The sequence below is a fragment of the Aspergillus nidulans genome, chromosome II (assembly GCF_000011425.1).
Source record: "Aspergillus nidulans FGSC A4 chromosome II".
NCBI classification, from domain to species: domain Eukaryota; kingdom Fungi; phylum Ascomycota; class Eurotiomycetes; order Eurotiales; family Aspergillaceae; genus Aspergillus; species Aspergillus nidulans.
The window spans coordinates 3,506,184-3,523,757 of record NC_066258.1 but is presented as its reverse complement, the minus strand read 5'-3'; the positions used below and the strand labels follow the sequence as shown (position 1 = coordinate 3,523,757).

General features: G+C 49.4%; 7 protein-coding genes across 7 annotated transcripts, besides 1 other annotated feature; 5 read left to right on the top strand and 2 right to left on the bottom strand.

Moving 5' to 3' along the window:
• Nucleotides 1-17,574: part of a sequence feature (contig 1.61 483..865047(-1)) that runs on past both edges of the window.
• ANIA_10431 (uncharacterized protein) lies at nt 530-1,695 on the bottom strand. Its single transcript, XM_050611489.1, has 2 exons — nt 1,394-1,695; nt 530-1,309 (listed from the first exon to the last, which is right to left on the bottom strand). Exons 1-2 carry the CDS (start codon nt 1,680-1,682, stop codon nt 882-884), a joined length of 717 nt encoding a protein of 238 aa, XP_050467515.1. The 5' UTR covers nt 1,683-1,695; the 3' UTR covers nt 530-881.
• Nucleotides 2,151-3,103, top strand: ANIA_10464 (uncharacterized protein; the record flags this gene model as incomplete). The annotated part of the gene is made up of 4 exons (XM_050611488.1): nt 2,151-2,509; nt 2,631-2,690; nt 2,746-2,901; nt 2,971-3,103. The coding sequence occupies 4 exons, from the start codon at nt 2,151-2,153 to the stop codon at nt 3,101-3,103; spliced, it is 708 nt and encodes a 235-aa protein (XP_050467514.1).
• On the top strand, nt 4,053-5,969 carry ANIA_10432 (transcription factor domain-containing protein; the record flags this gene model as incomplete). The annotated part of the gene is made up of 5 exons (XM_656130.2): nt 4,053-4,335; nt 4,381-4,691; nt 4,746-5,156; nt 5,187-5,446; nt 5,522-5,969. 5 exons carry the CDS (start codon nt 4,053-4,055, stop codon nt 5,967-5,969), a joined length of 1,713 nt encoding a protein of 570 aa, XP_661222.2.
• On the top strand, nt 6,770-11,459 carry ANIA_03619 (MRX complex DNA-binding subunit; the record flags this gene model as incomplete). Its single annotated transcript, XM_656131.2, has 6 exons — nt 6,770-6,820; nt 7,052-7,053; nt 7,156-7,276; nt 7,329-7,412; nt 7,462-11,154; nt 11,215-11,459. The coding sequence occupies 6 exons, from the start codon at nt 6,770-6,772 to the stop codon at nt 11,221-11,223; spliced, it is 3,960 nt and encodes a 1,319-aa protein (XP_661223.1). The 3' UTR covers nt 11,224-11,459.
• On the bottom strand, nt 11,509-13,319 carry ANIA_03620 (putative DNA repair protein Rad1; the record flags this gene model as incomplete). The annotated part of the gene is made up of 4 exons (XM_656132.2): nt 13,107-13,319; nt 13,028-13,057; nt 12,920-12,974; nt 11,509-12,868 (listed from the first exon to the last, which is right to left on the bottom strand). The coding sequence occupies exon 4, from the start codon at nt 12,697-12,699 to the stop codon at nt 11,509-11,511; it is 1,191 nt and encodes a 396-aa protein (XP_661224.1). The 5' UTR covers nt 12,700-12,868; nt 12,920-12,974; nt 13,028-13,057; nt 13,107-13,319.
• Nucleotides 13,519-15,033, top strand: gcnE (histone acetyltransferase GCN5; the record flags this gene model as incomplete). Its single annotated transcript, XM_050611487.1, has 5 exons — nt 13,519-13,693; nt 13,776-13,811; nt 13,876-14,071; nt 14,131-14,245; nt 14,311-15,033. 5 exons carry the CDS (start codon nt 13,519-13,521, stop codon nt 15,031-15,033), a joined length of 1,245 nt encoding a protein of 414 aa, XP_050467513.1.
• On the top strand, nt 15,628-17,311 carry rgsB (the record flags this gene model as incomplete). The annotated part of the gene is made up of 3 exons (XM_656134.2): nt 15,628-16,227; nt 16,302-17,025; nt 17,075-17,311. Exons 1-3 carry the CDS (start codon nt 16,073-16,075, stop codon nt 17,309-17,311), a joined length of 1,116 nt encoding a protein of 371 aa, XP_661226.1. The 5' UTR covers nt 15,628-16,072.

Genomic DNA, 17,574 nt, shown 5'->3' with positions numbered 1-17,574 from the left:
GCTGACTCGCAAGCTCGAGGCAATACTCGCAGCCCCTTTCTCTGTCCTAGGCACGCAGCACAAGACCACATTATGGTTTCGAATTCTTCCATTAATATATGAATTCGCATCACCGAGTTGTTTGCCGTAATATCTACCAAACCGGTCATAGGTCTCATCGAAAAGGGCTTCAACAGCCTCAGCCTCAAGAGGAAGAGTGCAGATAATCGCGATCGCAAAATCATTCCGGCTTATGGGTCGCATTTCGGTTGGAAATATCAAAGCTTATCCGACAGTTCAGTTCAGAGATACACAGTTTCTTCTTTCGCATAGACTAGACAGCGAGGATGTCGATGAGATGAAGCTGGGTAGTGATCACACCTGCGTCGTTGGAGACGAGTTTTAGTCCACAGCCTTGCATTTCACTCACCAACCACATGCTGTGATAGCCGCTCATGGAGGGGTAGTCCATGAGGCTGGCATCAGGCAGTCGAACTAACAGCCAATAATGTAGTTCAATAGCCTTCACGAGACTAGATGATGAAGATTAGTGATTCACAGCCTGCATAGCAGGCGGAAACTGTACCTACAACGTACAGGCTCTCACATTCTATTTGCAAATAGCAGCCCACAATTTCCACATGTCAGTCCTAACCAGGCGCCTTCCTCGTCCAGGAAATCGGTCAGGTTATGCAGTTCGTCCAACAAACTGACATCATACAAGGGTCCAGCTGAGTTCCAGTTAGGGCCGCTACAGCTGGGGCGAATCGCTTGATGACAGAAAGATGCAACAGACCCATCACCTTCATCGCCTTGATTGACTGTGGGCTATCTGGTATATGCCTACCCGAACGTTCTGGCTCGAATACGCACTTCAATAAGAGCCTATCTTATAGTAGAATTCACATACACACATAACTTACACCAGACGCCAAAAGGGCTTTCGCATATTGCTCATGCAGCCATACCACGGGCCCAGGCATTGGAAGCTTCCCCCCTGCAGCGGGGCCCAGCCCCTGAAAGAAAACAGTCTTGCATCCAAACTCGACCAGACCATGTTGCTGGTCGACGGATGCCGTGAGCTCAATGAACCCGTCCAGCGGCCGCAACCCCCGATTAGATATTTTGTCGCCGCCGCGGATGAGAATTGAATGGCCTTGCTTCGGCCGCTCGATCACCTCAAAATGGCCCGCAATGTCAGTTCCCGGTTTGTACTCGGATTCCAGTAGCTCTGAGGGAGACCATAGCGTTACCGATTCCGGCGCCGCTGGGTCGGTTCGATCCGTCTCTTTACACAGCAGTGCGAGGAGAATCCGTTGTGGGGCGAAACCTGTTGTGGCATAAGTTAGCATATTCTTGTCAGAATGGCCTATACTTTGATTGCAGTAGCTGGAGCTGGATGTTCTGCACCCACCTAAACCAGCCCAGACGCCTCCACAATACCGCTCTAGAAGCTTGTCTTCGTCCGCGCGGAGCTTAGGATCTATCTGAGATAAAGGAACTCTCTTAATATGCAGGTCATGAATGGTAGGGTTGCCGTAGGGGTTATATCGCTTGAAGTGCTCAGAATGGAAGATCGGGTCGGACGATTCCAAAGGGACGAATTCGATATCTCGTGTGAAAAAGAAGGAAGATAGGATCGTGCAAGCTCCGCCTGTCCCGACTGTGCTGCCCAAGACCTTCCAAGGGACTGGAATTCTCATTCTGGTATTTGATAAATACTACCAGGAAGACAAAAAACCAGAACCGACCGATTATATCCGCAGCAGCTGTTATATGCTATCTACGTTTAGGGCACGGATTCCAAGCTAAGCCCGTTTGGTTCGGAGATCCGAGCAATCAGAGTCGGAAAACCGAGACACGCACCGATGAGCGGTGCGTTACCAACAAGCCGGGTAGTTAACAAGTTAAATGAGAAATCCAAGAGTTCCGTAAATTGTTGTGCGATCCGAATGGTAAACTGAGAAAGCCTATCGGTGGCTTCCCTGAGCTGGAGCGGAACACCTTCGGCGGCAGTAAGCACGGCACCGAATCTGTGGGTAAACATGAATGAACGTTACAAATACTTCTGCAGATCTCACTTAAAGGATAGTTATTATCGGTGTGTCCCGAGCCGGGGTACCGGTTCCGGCTTAAAGGCTGCGCTGCCGTCTGCCACTTAGAAGCGCATAATGGACCGGTTTGACAGCCACCTGCATTTATCCAGCAAGTCCATCCCAGTCATGTCAGCCATCGTCGTCACAGGCAGCTCGCGGGGCCTCGGCCTCGAGCTGGTGAAGCAATTGTTTGGTCGAGTGAGTGAAACCAGCGGGTTATTGATCGTCACAGCTCGACGCTGCACTCCGGCGTTGAGCGAGGCGATCGCCCAATCGAAGGGGTCCGCAGTCTCCGTTCCCCTGGACGTGACGGATGAGGAACAGGTCGCTAGGTCGGTGGAAGAAGTACGCTCAACTCTGAATGGGCACAGCTTAAATATTCTGCTCAACTGTGCGGGCGTTCATGGAGAGATTCACGGGAAGATTGCTCTTATGTATGTATTATCCTTCGTAACCGCTAGTGCCAACTCTCAAGTCTGACAATACATGGCGTGGTAGGTCTGACCTCGAGTACTGATTGTCGGTCAATGTAGTTGGAGCGCATAACGTGCTTAGACAGTGCATACCACTGATGCAGAACAGTGCCGTGAAGGAAATCATCAACATGAGAGTCCAGTTTCGAATTCCCGTTGTTATGTACTACTGACACAGCATCTTCTCTTCTCTCAAGCTCAAGTGGCTTTGGATCCATAACATCAGCACAGGATTACATATATGCACTGTGTCCAGCCTACAAGATCAGCAAGGCCGCGTTAAATGCACTTACTGTACAGTATGCACTGTCGTATCGAGATGAGGGCTTCACTATTGTTGCTGTAATCCAGGAGTGAGTTCTGCTTCTCGTGAAGCCGATTCACGTTGCAGTCCCGACTGACGCCTTATAGTGGATTCAGAGTGATATGGGTGGGAAGAATGCCGATCTGACTCTCTCTCATGGCGCAGAGGCCGTGTTGGATATCGTGGCAGTTCTTGAGACCAAGGATAACGGGTGTTTTAGGAATCTGTGCACCCGGATGGGACGGGTCTGATGGTAGGAATGTATATGATAGAAAGGATCTCTTGTGGTAGATATCGTAGATCCCATAGAAGTAGCGTATACCAATGTTACATACAAAATTATATAGATGGCTTCAGGGCTAAAGAGTCCTGAAATGTATGTTCACAACCTTCGCCCATGAGTTCTTCGCAATCAAACTTTTCTAACAACAATACGACAAAATAACAGTGTATGAGATTTGCAATCCGCTTGAAAAGGTAGAAACTCCACCGAGTCCCTAGGTATGGCTGAGGTGAGTCAACTTTGGACGATGATTAGTCATACTGTCATAGCTTCGACTCTCACTCATTCTTCCTCGTTTTTCTTCTATACAATTACGTACGACAAAGCCATGGCTCAAGAGCTCACTGCCTCTGGAGACATACTTCCCGCTGTGAGTTTGCCCGAATTATTATGCTGACGGCCAGTCGTCGGGGTAAGGCTAACGGGGCGTGCTAGTGTGATTTATGCTATGGCAGAAAGGTAGATACCATGCATTGCGTTAACGACTCCGCGCGCGGTATCCCAGACTGACGTCCTCGCGAGGTGAAATGCGACAGGCGGCTTACCTGTGCAAACTGTGTTGATGCCGGTGTGGAATGCCGACGCTCTCGGCAGGGGAAGTCTTCTCGGAAGAGGACGTTTGCAAGGTTCATTGGGTCCTCTATGGAGGTTTCCAGGCCGGGAGCTCTCCATATATGGTCAGACTTTACTGATTATAATACTCAACAGCGAACTGGCATCCGCAGAGTCTATAGTTGATCTGGGTGGGCCGTTAAGGCGACCACGGAGGTAGGTGCATCGCCGGTGATAGCTGAGAGTTGAGTCTGACAAAGTTCGGAGTCAGAGCCCACGGCTCTCCCCAGGGCCCAGCTGGTAGGAACTCACCGGATAGACGAACAGACTCTCGACAGAGCCCTGTTGTGCTTCGCCCGGAAGCAATGGAGACATCAGCCATGAATACTCCGTCGACAGAAGGTGACAATACCTCAAATTACCATGCCATTCAAGCCAAAAACGTCATACAGCTTGAGCTAGACGACTCCAGATCTGGCCTCAGCCAGGAACGGCAATCAATTCTGAGATCTGCACTCCAGCTGGTGACCGATATTGCTGCTAGTGAACGTCACCAAGGCGATGCACTTGCAGAGAACGAGTCATTGGACGACGGACTTGCTGTTCCAGAATCACCTCCTCGTGAGATGCTGTTCATGCTGCTTCGAGGTATGCAAGGTCTAGCGATCAACTATCGTGACTAATGCGATCCAGGTCCGATGGAGTCGCCGGGCGATGAGTGGCCAGACCACATTTCGGACAAGGCATATGAGCGGATGGTGACAGCTCTGCTGCAAAATGATCTCGATCGCAATGGACGGCTTTTCCATCAGTATTCCATCTGTGTCTATGTCAAGGCAGTCGATCGTTTATTTCGGATTTCCCGCACCATTGACAACCAGGCTATCAGACGCGAGCTTTCACAGTCCAGGAGAATTTATACGCGCGCAGCGATCAAGAGTATTAGCCAGTTTAACCTGCTCCATTGGCCCGATCTGCTGTCCATACAGTCGCTGATTTCAAGTGTGAGTTCCGGTTTCTTCTGCTATTTTTCGATCGAGAAGTAATACTGGTCACAGGCTCTGCTCATGCAGCATTTAGGAAGATTCAACCAGTGCTGGCTCATGATTTCATACGCGGCGCGGCAGATTACTGCCTTGAACTACCACAAGATTAATAACACGCAGCCCAGTACACAAGCCGAGGAGGATATTCACAGTGCCGTTTACTGGTGCTATTATCTTGATCGAACGTTAAGTGCTCTTCTTGGCCGTCCCGTTTCTCTGCCGGACCTTGATGTCTCGCCTGTTGACCTGATTACCTTGGATCCGTCTTCGCCATACGGTAGCCTCTTTCGTGCCGTGCTTGAGCTCGCCGAGGTACAGGGAGAGCTTCACCGAGTATCCTGCTGCAGCGATAATAGCGCGATTGTTGAGACATGTCAGGCTCTCGAGACAAAAATGCACAATATTCTTCCCGCATTACAGACAGTATGTTTCTGTACTTAAACATATTAGCAGATTGCTAAGATTTGCGCCCAGGGCCGCCATGCACTTACCAAAATGGTGCAATACGACCGCGTCGCCTTTGACTTCTGCTACTACGCAATCTTCGTGGAAGTACAGCGAACACGCTTGAAGAGCTTTTTTACCCCTTTGATACACAGACAATGTCTCCTAAATGCCCGAAAATGCCTCCAAGCGTTCCAGTTTCTCCAGCAGCATCAAGATCCAGCGGAGCCGTCGGGGTTTGGCGACGCATATCCATCATTTTTGACATGGTTCGCTGACCCTTCTCTGAGTCCTATCTTCTTCTAATCTTGTCTGCAAAGGACACTATTCCTATATCCACTCAGCGCATTCTTCGTCGTCTTCTGCAATATCATCGCGACCCTAGACCATAACGACTACAGGCTCATACGAAGCATCATCGAGGACCTGTCGCGGTTCAATCAAGACCCGCACCTAGAAAAGCTGCTGAGCTTGTTGCGCTCTTTAGAGAGGCTATGTGAGCCGTTATTCCTGGAGAATCACAGCGCCGGTCCAGCAAGACAAGGCCCTCCCGTACAGCAGGAGACTTCTGTCACTTTTCAAACTGAGGCTCAGACCAGTAGCGGGATTACAACGGATATACCTCAGACCTACCCCCTTGACGATACCGGTATGGGTTCATTGAATCATGAACCGATTCCGCTCCAAAATACCGGGCTCAGCTTCCCTGTCAATGAACTCATGTGGCAGCTCTTCAATAGCGAAGTTCCTGCTGGCTGGTTGGCTGCAAATATGTATCCCTTCAATGGCTGAGGTATTTGGAGGTTGTGCAAAGGCTCGCATATGATATCCCGCCGGTTACATCGACTACTGAAAGCCTCCAACGCCTCGTTCGTAATCACGCAACCGCTCGATCTCGTCGTTCAATACTTGAAGACAGGTACAGGGCCTGGCGTCGTGCCGGCCGTGGCCGCACGCAGCATGGCACGTTGAAAGCTCGGTCTACGTAGCGTAGGTTGCGAGGCTCATTGTCCTACAATAGCCTGAACAGGAAACTCCTATATATCAGGGCGAAGAGCAATCCAGGCTCCGCTGACTGAGTGAATTGAGAGCTGTTAGGAATAAATCTCACCAGAGATTCGAACTGAGTATCTAGGATATCAAGCATTGGGGTGTATGATCGGGCATTAAGCGGTCTGTAATCGAGGAATACTTCGGTAGGGCATGTAAACCTACAATCGAAGCCTTGTGCCTGAGTTTCAGGGGTCTTACTTGTTCCATAAAAGCATATACTTGGCCTAGATGGATTCTCTTCCTGTAGTGTACAATTTCAGGGTGCAACATTTGGCTACCACGGTTCCGTTTGTGCTAGACATAAAGGACGGAGTAACGAAATATGTTTCTGCTGATAGCACCAGCACTCACGTTTATTATGCGTTATCAATGCAGTCCAGTCATTGCCAGGCCCGAGGATTTATGTATACAAGGTACAACCAGACCGACTGTGATCACCTGCGCGCGGTAACAGTCTGATTCAGGCCACCACAACGGTTCCCACAAAATTCAATAAAGTAGTCAGCTTAAGACAATGCAGGCGACCTGTAACACTATCCATGCACAGTATTGTTGCCACTGAAAACAGCCCGAGGTCCACGGAGGTTCAAGTGAGGCTTAATACATTTTTGGGTAGGTGGCATGCTCACGTGATTTCGCGCCTTTCCCCGCGTCACTTCACAGGCAGACGCGCAGCTGGATGAAGAAACACTCGCCTAGAGAAGCAAGAGGACGCACCACGTCCCTGTTGTCGTCTTGCTAAACTGTCGGAGGCGGGAGGAACAACTTTCATCATGTAAGGTTTTGGACGATCTATACATCGGTGTTCTAACATGAAATAGGTGTAAGTAGCGGAGCTTCCACTTCTCCGCAGCATACTCACTAGCCGCATAGCGAAAATCGACAAGCTTTCGATTCTAGGGTAAGTGGACTGTATATACTCTAGTTCGTTGCTAACACACATCGCAATCTTTAGTGTTCGCTCGTTCGACAACACCCGCAGCGAAACGATCCAGTTCCACACGCCGCTTACTTTGATTGTCGGGTACAATGGTTCTGGGAAGACGGTCGTTACACCATATATACATTCAAAAAGGGGCATGCTAACCCTGAATCTAGACCATTATCGAATGTCTCAAATATGCCACGACCGGGGACCTTCCGCCCAACAGTAAGGGTGGTGCATTCATCCACGACCCGAAGGTATGTGGTGAAAATATACACAACGGACACGGGCTAAGGGATGTAACAGCTGTGTGGGGAAAAAGAGGTCTTGGCTCAAGTGAAGCTATCCTTCAAGGGCACATCTGGTGCGAAGATGGTGGCGACTAGGAGTCTCCAGCTCACGGTGAAGAAGACGACGCGACAACAAAAGACTCTGGAGGGCCAACTTTTAATGATCAAAGAGGGAGAGCGGACGGCGATTTCGTCCCGGGTTGCAGAGCTGGATCAAATTATGCCTCAATATCTGGGTGTGTCCAAAGCTATTCTCGACTCTGTTATTTTTTGTCATCAAGACGAGAGCTTATGGCCTATGAGCGAGCCTTCTGTTCTGAAAAAGAAGTTCGATGAAATATTTGAAGCAGTCAAGTACACAAAGGCCATCGACAACATCAAAGCGTTGCGGAAGAAGCAGAATGAAGAGCTCGGCAAGTACAAGATCATTGAACAACATGCCAAGGAAGACAAAGAGAAGGCCGACAGAGCTGAGAAGAGGTCCATAATGCTCCAGGAAGAAATTGAGACTCTGCGTGTGGAGACTCAGCAGCTTACCCAAGAAATGCGTCGAGTCGCTGAACTTGCGGACAAAGCATGGAGGGAGTCCGAAAGCTACTCTCAAATCCTTGGTGCACTGGAAGGTAAACGGATTGAAGCGAAGAGTATCCAAGCCACGATCGACAATCTTAAACGACACCTAGTAGAACTCGACGAGCCGGATGAATGGCTCGAATCGAATTTGGAGCAGTTCGAGGCGAGGCAACTTCAGTACCAACAGCAAGAGGAGACTGAAAAGGAGAAGTACATGGAGATCAAGGAACGAATCGAAGAGGCACGGCACAAGCTCGGCCTCAAGCAAGCCGAGTATGGAAAACATGAGAATGACAAGGCCAACTTTGAGCGCCAGGTCGAAAGGCGTCAGCGCATGTCCAAAGGTCTTGCACGAAGCTACAACATCAGCGGGTTTGATACAATTGTGGACCAGTCAGATGTGGAGGAATTCATGGCAAGAATACGGAAGATTCTAAAAGATCAGACCCAGGTCTTGGACCGAGCTAAAAGAGAGGCACAGGGTGAATTACGTGAAGCGCAGACATCCCTGAACCAGATCAGTGAGCGCAAGTCCGTGTTACAAGAAAGCAAAAACGCCGCCAAACGACAGATAGCCGCAAACGACAAGGAGGCTGCCGGGTATCAGGCGAAACTGGATAGTATTAGCGCGGATGAGGGCGCTCAAGCTGCTCTTGAGTCTAATGCCGAGGACATTCACTCCCGGCTGGACCAGGCTAAAGAGCGTGAACGATCCGCCTCCCGGGACAAACAGATTGAAGATATAAACTCACAAATTCGCGAACTCGAAGACGAAAATTCTCGCCTAAATGCTGAGTTGATCGAAGCAACCAAGAAAGCTGGAGACCTGGCTCGCTTGGATCACCTAAAGAAGGAACTGAAAGATCGAGAGCGAAGCTTGGAAACAATGAAGAGTGCTCACGGTGAGCGCCTTTCCAAGTTTGTTAACCCCAACTGGAAGATCGACACCTTAGAGCAAGACTTTCAGCGCACTCTAGAAGATAAATCCAACGCGGTAATCATGGCTGAACGTGCAAAGGACAGCCTTAGCCGCGAGCTTGAGCAGGTGGAATACAAGTTGAAAGATGTTGAAAAATCCCTGACGCAAAGGCAAAAAGAGCTCAAGGAATGTGTTGAGGAGATACGCGAAGCCATTGACGATGAACCCGAAGAATATCCCGACGTTGTCAGCCAACGGCAGAATCAGCTGGACATGGCGAAGAGTACTGCTGAGCAAGGGGCCGGTATCGAAGAGTACATGAGCCGATGCCTAGCGACCGCGAAAGAGGACAAAATCTGTCGAGTGTGCGCTCGGTCTTTCAAGAACGATAACGATTTGAGGACTTTTTTCAATAGGCTCGAAGGTCTAATCAAGAGAGCAAAGCTGCAAGCACAAGCTGAAGACGTCGAGCAATTGGAACAGGATCTCAATGTCGCCCGTGCCGCTAGCACTGCCTATGATACTTGGAAGCGTCTCAAAGAGACTGAGATTCCAGAGTTGCAGCAGGAAGACGAAAAATACACTCTAGAGCGTGATGAGCTTCTGGGCCAGCTGGAGGACCGCGACAAAGCCGTCAGTGAGATGGTCGAGAAGAAACGCGATATTGAAGCTCTGTCCAAAACGGTCAGCACTATTGTCAGGTACGATAGTGACATCAAATCGACTCGCGCACAGATACAAGATCTTTCCTCCAAGCAGCAGCAAAATACAGCGGCTCCTCGTACGCTCGAGGATATCCAAGATGAGATAGCTAGCATCGGCGAGAAAACCAGAGCTCTCAAAAAGACTCTGTCAAAGCTTACAAATGAGAGGGAGCATGCGCGTGCAGAAATTAACAGCCTGGAACTGCAGCTCAGGGACGTGAAAAGCAATCTCGACAATGTCAAGTTTCAGCTCGAAAGGAAAGCTGATCTCCTTTCTCGCATAGAAGAGTATAAGACTCTTAATAATCAGCAACGGGAAGCAATTGCCAAAGCGGACAGAGATATCGAGGATCTGAATCCAGAGCTCCTGAAGTATCAAGCCATATATGACGATATCAGTCAACGGGCCGAGGCGCGCGAGAGAGAGCTGCAACAAATAATCTCCCAACTGTCTGACAGCATACACCAGGTAGAGCTCGCAAGCGAAGAGATTGACGCATACAATGAGCGAGGTGGCCCACATCAACTTGATCGGAGTAAACGCGAGCTCAAGTCCATCGAAAATGAGATTAGTCAACTCGAAACTGAACAGGCAGCCCTCACCAGGACGATCAACAAGATCTCCACACAGCTCAAGGACAGTGAGAACACAAAGCGTCAGTATGCGGATAATCTCACATATCGCCAATCAGTGCGAGCCTTCGATAAGGTCACAAGCGAGATCAGGGAATTGGAGAGTAAGAACGCAGAGGTCGACAGGAGCCGATTCAAGGAAGAGTCTGAACGCCGGTCCCGCGAGCATAACGCACTATCTGCAAAGCAATCTAGCAAGATGGGAGAAATGAAATCCAAAGACGATCAGCTGATGCAGCTAATAAAAGACTGGGACACGGACTACAAGGACGCAGCCTACAAATATAAGGAAGCACACATCAAAGTCGAAACCACCAAAGCCGCCGTTGAAGATCTAGCTCGTTATGGCACTGCCCTCGACAAAGCGATCATGAAATATCACGGCTTGAAAATGGAAGAAATCAACGCCATCATCGGCGAGCTCTGGCAAAAGACTTATCGCGGTACAGACGTTGACACCATCCTCATCCGCTCCGACAACGAAAACGCCCGCGGCAACCGCTCCTACAACTACCGCGTCTGCATGGTCAAACAAGGCGCGGAGATGGACATGCGAGGCCGCTGCAGCGCTGGCCAAAAGGTCCTCGCCAGTATCATTATCCGACTCGCGTTGGCCGAATGCTTCGGTGTCAACTGCGGGTTGATTGCGCTAGACGAGCCAACGACGAACCTCGATCGAGACAATATTCGGTCTTTGGCAGAGTCGCTGCATGATATTATTCGGGCGAGGCAGCAGCAGGCAAATTTCCAACTTATTGTCATTACCCACGACGAGGAGTTTTTGAGGTATATGCAGTGTGGGGACTTTAGTGATTACTACTACAGGGTTTCGCGCAACGAGAGGCAAAAATCAATTATCGAGAGGCAATCTATTGCTGAGGTGTGTTCTTGATTCTCTATTGCATTCATGTTGACTTATAACTGACACTACCTAATCTAGGTTATGTGATTAACCAGCCACTGTTCTTATTTTCGAGCGCGAGGCTGCAAGGCGCTCACGCGGCATTCTATTCTCGGCTCATTCGGTTCTCACTTCATGTAGGGCTAGTCATGACACTCATGGTGTAGCATAGGTTCCGGCGTTAAGGGCGGGTAGTCATCAAAACAGATTCCCATTATATAGTCCAGTCTGGCACGTAATTGTCCTTAGATATTATGGTTTGAATAATATTAACCCTAATTATACATTGGCAATATATACAGTACGCACTTGATATTGTTTGCTCTGGCGGATTCACTCCAAATCATCCCTTACTGCCTTACCCCCAAGATCATCTTCATCTAGCAGCGGGACAAACCTAAAATCAACAAAGCTGACAGTAGACCCTGGTGCATTTACGTCCACACCCCTTACAGCACCGGAGCGCATACTGTTACCGACGCTGTTCCCCGTCATAGCAGACCCTGATGCATCAAACTCAATCATGAACTGCAGGCTTAGCACTCCCTGCCGATCACCGCGTATGCTTACTTTGTTCGCTGTAGCCATGGCACGGGCTGCCTTTTGGATATACGCGAAGCGAAAGTCTTGCCTTAGACGCGATCCCATGGAGGACGGCGGGCTGATGAGGAATGTCTCTGTGACCGTGGGAGCGAGCTTAGTTCTCGTTGCACGTGGTCGGGCTCCGTCGTTTGTCATAACTTTGCGGTGTGTATCGTGCGTCGTACCCTTTCGGCCTTCGTCTTGTTCAATTGAAAATTCAACTGTCGATTCGCTAAATGGGCCTCCTGCGCCGGAGAGGGTAAAGTATGGTTCCTGTTTGTCGGACGCACTGATTTTCAGAATGCTGGGGTTCGTGGCACCGAGTTCTGTGATTGCATTGTGCAGCCAGGCAGAGCGCATGATGATTTTCATAACGATACCATCGCGTTGGAAGGGAATCTCAAGGTCGCCTTCGTCGGGCTCGTATGTTGTTAATTCACAGACGGTTTTGACGCCTGTTTCGGTGAGGGTGACGGTTAGGGGGGAGCCGTCGGTTAGATATTGGAAGGTGCATGAGCGGTTGAGGAGTAGAGCTGGGGCTGTGAATGCATTGGAGGCTGAGGCGGTCGGAGGCTGGACGCTGGCTGCTCGGCTGGTGCTGGCGGATGAAGAGTCGCCTATGCCAAAGATTTTTAAAGTCTCCAGTAGAGCTGAGAGTGAGACGACGAAGCAAGGGTAATTGGCTCCGTCTGGTTCTGTGTCCATGAAGGTGTCATGTTCGTTATTGACGCCAGTGGGCGGGTGGAAGGTATATGTGGTGAAGAGAGCTTTGTCCAGGAACGCAAGCCCTTGTACAACTCGGCCCTCCTCCACGGAAAAGCGGATTCCATCCGGCGTTATCTGTACCGTGGCGTTCTGAGCAAAGCTGATGCAATGTAATAAAGTGTATAGTTGATTTGCGTTGCTAGAAACCGCAGTGAAGATGGGACCGGTGTCCGTCATGGTTGCGGGTGAAAAAAGGATAGGAGCAGTACGGAGTAAACACCGGGTATTTATTGTATGTGGTGTTCTAGTGATACAGCTTGCGTCTTCAAATCTCCAAACAACCGTACAGGGAGATGTCACTTAAACGTAGACTCCAACGGCACAGATCATATACACAGCTCCGAAACTAATCCTAATATTAGCGACTGTCAATCTCATTCGACAAGATCTACGATACCCGAAAGCCAAAGATGCCGGCAAACCAAGTGAGACAATGCTTGAAAGTGACCGGTCTATACTGGCTCTTAGTAAACACTCAAATATCATCACGGCAATCAACACTAACTTAGACCGAAAAGTCCGGTGAAAATGAAAGCTGGCAGCTTAATTAGCAACTGAGCACCACGGAATCTTCAACGACTTACCGAGCAGCAGAAGAGAGAAGCCAACGGTAAATTGACTGTCTTTCGCAACGAGGGGAATATAAGGGCGTGCAGAAGCTGCTTCCCAGACCTGGTTAAGCGACATTGGGTATAGTACAGCAACTCAGACCAGCAGACTTGCAAATGAGAGATGTTGCTAAAGACAAAACACAGCTAGAGCATTGAAGAGGGAATAGACTTGAAGATGACAGCAAGCATCACCACTAAGACCACAAAGTTGGAGCTTGAAGCTCCACGGAAAGTCGATCTGGCCCGACCGGGCCCGGAACATTGTTAGCCCGGCTTCCCTCCCCGGATCAGTCATCATTGACAGACCTCGCAGCGAGCAACAGCGCGGTTTGCGACCTCTTGATAACGGACAATTTCAGCTTACTCGCATAGCAACAAGCTTACAATGACTGAAAGTGGGTTGCAGGCCGCTAAAATGAGTTGTCTCGATTGCGAAAGTTCTATATTGACCGAGTCTAGGCCCAGGCGTAAAGCGGAAAGCCTCGGAGGAGGCTCTTTCCCCAGATTCTCAACAACAGAGCAAGAAAACTCGCACCGATTCTCCAGAGCGGGAACTGAAGGTACGTTCTTGGTTCATTATATGTCATTTGGTGGTCTTCTTTCTGATTTATCTATTTTTAGACAGAAGATGATCCCCTCGAGAAGCCGCCGCTGCGAATCGTTCCTTTTCCCGAGAAGGTGAGCTACGGTCAATTGTTGGGATGAAAGCAACTCTGACCCCAGCCACAGCCCGCCGTGCTAGAAGAACGCCGAGGCGAAATCGAGTTTCGCGTGGTCAATAACGATGGTTCGCGCGATAGCTTCATTGTCCTCACCGGACTGAAATGCATCTTTCAAAAACAACTTCCTAAAATGCCAAAAGACTATATTGCCCGGTTGGTCTACGATAGGTCGCATCTCTCGATTGCCATTGTCAAGCATCCACTGGAAGTCGTTGGGTGAGTGTTGCCCGTGGAGCTTTGGTGCGGTCAGGATAGCTCCTCTAACCCTCAGACAGAGGTATAACCTACCGGCCGTTCAACAGCCGCAGGTTTGCGGAGATAGTCTTTTGCGCCATTTCTTCTGATCAGCAGGTTAAGGGATATGGTGCGCATCTGATGTCCCATCTGAAAGTAAGCAAGCAAATTGAAAGCGTGCTCACCTCTGCGAGTATCATTACTTACTGAAAGCTCTTTAGGACTACGTCAAGGCCACTTCGGACATTATGCACTTTCTGACCTATGCCGATAATTATGCGATCGGGTATTTCAAGAAACAAGGATTCACAAAAGAGATTCAACTGGACCGATCTATATGGATGGGCTACATCAAAGATTATGAAGGAGGAACCATCATGCAGTGCACAATGCTCCCGAAAATCCGGTATCTCGAATCCGGGCGCATGTTGCTCAAACAGAAAGAGGCGGTCCACGCAAAGATTCGTGCCTTCAGCAAATCGCATATCATCCATCCGCCGCCGAAGGAGTGGAAGAACGGACCTGTCAAGATTGACCCGTTGAGCATTCCCGCCATTAAAGAGTCCGGCTGGTCGCCGGATATGGACGAACTCGCTCGTCAGCCACGACACGGGCCGAATTACAATCAACTCTTGCACCTTCTCAACGATATGCAAAACCACAGCGCAGCATGGCCGTTCACTCAACCTGTCAATAAGGATGAGGTGCTCGACTACTATGAAGTCATCAAGGAGCCAATGGATCTGTCGACGATGGAGGAGAAGCACGAGAAAGACATGTACCCGACGCCACAAGATTTCATTAAAGATGCCGTATTGATGTTTGATAACTGTCGGCGGTATAATAACGAGAACACACCCTACGCCAAGAGCGCGAACAAGTTAGAGAAGTTCATGTGGCAGCAGATTCGAAACATCCCCGAGTGGTCGGTAAGTACAATTTGACCCTTGCATCGCGTGGCGGCAGTGGTGGTTAACCTCAATTTAGCATCTGGCCGATGGACACTGATAGAGTGGTTAATAATTCGATATGAGGCGTTGAATGGGAGTTGGGCCGGCGATTTCGCCGTATTATTAGGGCTCTTGGTTATAAATACCCGGATTATCATGTGCATTATGGAGCGTATTAGGCTATTTTATTCTATTCAAGTTCTCAAACTGCATCAGGGGTCGAACCCCCAATGGATAAATAGTTTCTGAATCTATGTGACATCCAATAAGCGGTCAGAAGCTTCTGGGTCGTGCAGCCGGGCGATCCAGGGGAACCAGTCCCGGCGATGATGTAGTCGTGGGTACTCCGTCGACCAAATATCACCATGCACAAACACATCAACCGCTATCCACCACAGGCCCCAATCATCGTGACAAATTGTTTTATTGAACAAATCTGGTCCTGTCGACCTTTGGATCCAGTCTACTACTATAGTTGGCTGGTGGTGGAGCCATTCATTTCGGATCAACGTTGAGGCGGGCCGTGTCGCTGCCAAAGGAACTCTCACAGGCTTCAAGCAGTTCGGCAGACGCTGCAAAACGAAACACCATATTGTTGCCGGCTGGCTTGGCTCATTTTTTTTCGCTGCACTCCTTCCCCTTCAATAAGCCTCTTTATGGCTCGCGTTTGCTGCTGTTAACCTTGCTGCAGTCTGGTGGCTGCTAATTTTCCCGCCTTCGACAAACTTCCTCTTCTGAGGGAGCTCGTCAGCCTCTCGCTTTCGCTATCGCATCATCCTTTTATGTCCAAATTCTACGCCTAATTCGCTTTGTCGTTCGTTATTATTGACTGTCGTTGAGCGTTGCGATCTTCGATTAAATTCTGCCAATAGACATACTGAGGACGAGCTATATACCTTTGTTTACTCATATCTACTTCGGTCCCGATCACATTCATTCCCCCTTTTGGCCCCTCCTTGTTTCACGTCGAACCTGAACAACGCAACATCACGAGCTTGCTAGAGCAATTTTTTCTGTACGGTCGATATACACGATGACGACGCCCGGTATGGTAGAGTTAGAGCAGCGAAATCGCTTGCCAACACTCTTCGAAGTCCTTAGCCGTCGCACTCTCGCCCCCGTCGATCTCTTCTCCTTCTATATTTACATGCGCGATCAGCAACGATCCGTCGATTATCTGGACTTCTGGTATGCTATACATAATTATTTTCGCTATGACTAAAGTCATTGCCTGTACGCATACTAATGGCACTCTGAACTAGGCTTGATGTATCCCAACACATGTCGCTATGCCGTCACTATGTCCGAGAATTACGACGCTCCGTTCTGGTTGCAACACCCGATCTTGAAAAGGCCGAGAGCAAGGGATCTTCAACACCTTTAGAGAACTTCGAGAGTGTAAACGATATCCCACTCGTGGAAGCTGGCCCGTCAGGGCTGCGACATGGACTCCGTGACCTGGATAATAAGGAGGCTGATCAGAGACTGTCAGCTTTCCTCCGCTCTGATGGCCACTCGTCCAAGCACTCTCCGCAGAACAGTTTGGGTTCACAGAATGATCCGGCCCGGACAATGTCGAATGAGCAGCCACGGCCGAGCCTAACTCAACATGAGTCGAGTTCTCCAGGTCATACGGTGGCACGCGGGGATATCCGCGCCAGCGCAGAGAAAATACTCTACACATATTTGCTTCCTGGAGCAGAAAGAGAGATCGTCTTGCCTGAAGAAATGGTATCCAGTATCATCAATCTAGTGGAGGACGACGGCAGAGATGACCCGGAAGTATTCGATCCGGCGAAGGACTACGTTTTTCAAGCAATGGAACGCGATGCCTTCCCAGGGTTTTTGCAGGCGAAAGCTCTGGGCAACCTTGTCCCCTTATCGATAATGGCACGTCTAGCCTTCGCCCTCATCAGCTTCGGCGGAGGGTTCTGGGGTGCTTTCTATGTGGTCCTCCGGGATAAACCAAGAAACATTCGTTGCTGGGTACGTAAGATCCTATTGCATTGTTTGCCGACATACTAACCTTGTCTAGGTAATCCTACCCTTCGTCATCGCCTGCTACTTCATTGTCTCCTACCAGTACAAGATCGATCCCGTCATGGCGTTCGCAGGGTATAGCGAGTATACTTTTATGAACTGGTCACCAGTTCGTGAGCCGTACGTTCGAAAGCTTCTTGTGAAACGAGCTGTCGCCACGGTCTTAATTGCAAGTTTTGTCGCCGCAGCGCTGAGCATTTTGTTCATATTGGTTCCCGGCACCATGCTTTAGCCTTGCCTTGAATCAGCATACAATCCACTTTTCACCCAACCTTATACTCGGGAGCGCCGATAATGTCGCTAGAACTGCCGCCGGCATGCCTCAAATCCAACGACCTTGAACCCAGCGAAGACATCCATCTCTTGCTTTTGTTCAGCCTAAGCAGTCTCCTTTGTCTTGGTTTGATCCCTCTTGATTATTTTCGCTTTCTATAATACCCCTTCGCTACTAAACTTGTACGTTAGATGAATTTTGCTGAAGCCTTGGTGTTGTGG

Excerpts from the sequence above, each read along its gene's own strand:
- ANIA_10431 (XM_050611489.1), bottom strand. The coding sequence starts at position 1,682 with ATGAGAATTCCAGTCCCTTGGAAGGTCTTGGGCAGCACAGTCGGGACA. Across the intron at positions 1,310-1,393 it reads AGGCGTCTGGGCTGGTTTAG|GTTTCGCCCCACAACGGATT; the intron begins GTGGGTGCAGAA and ends ATGCCACAACAG.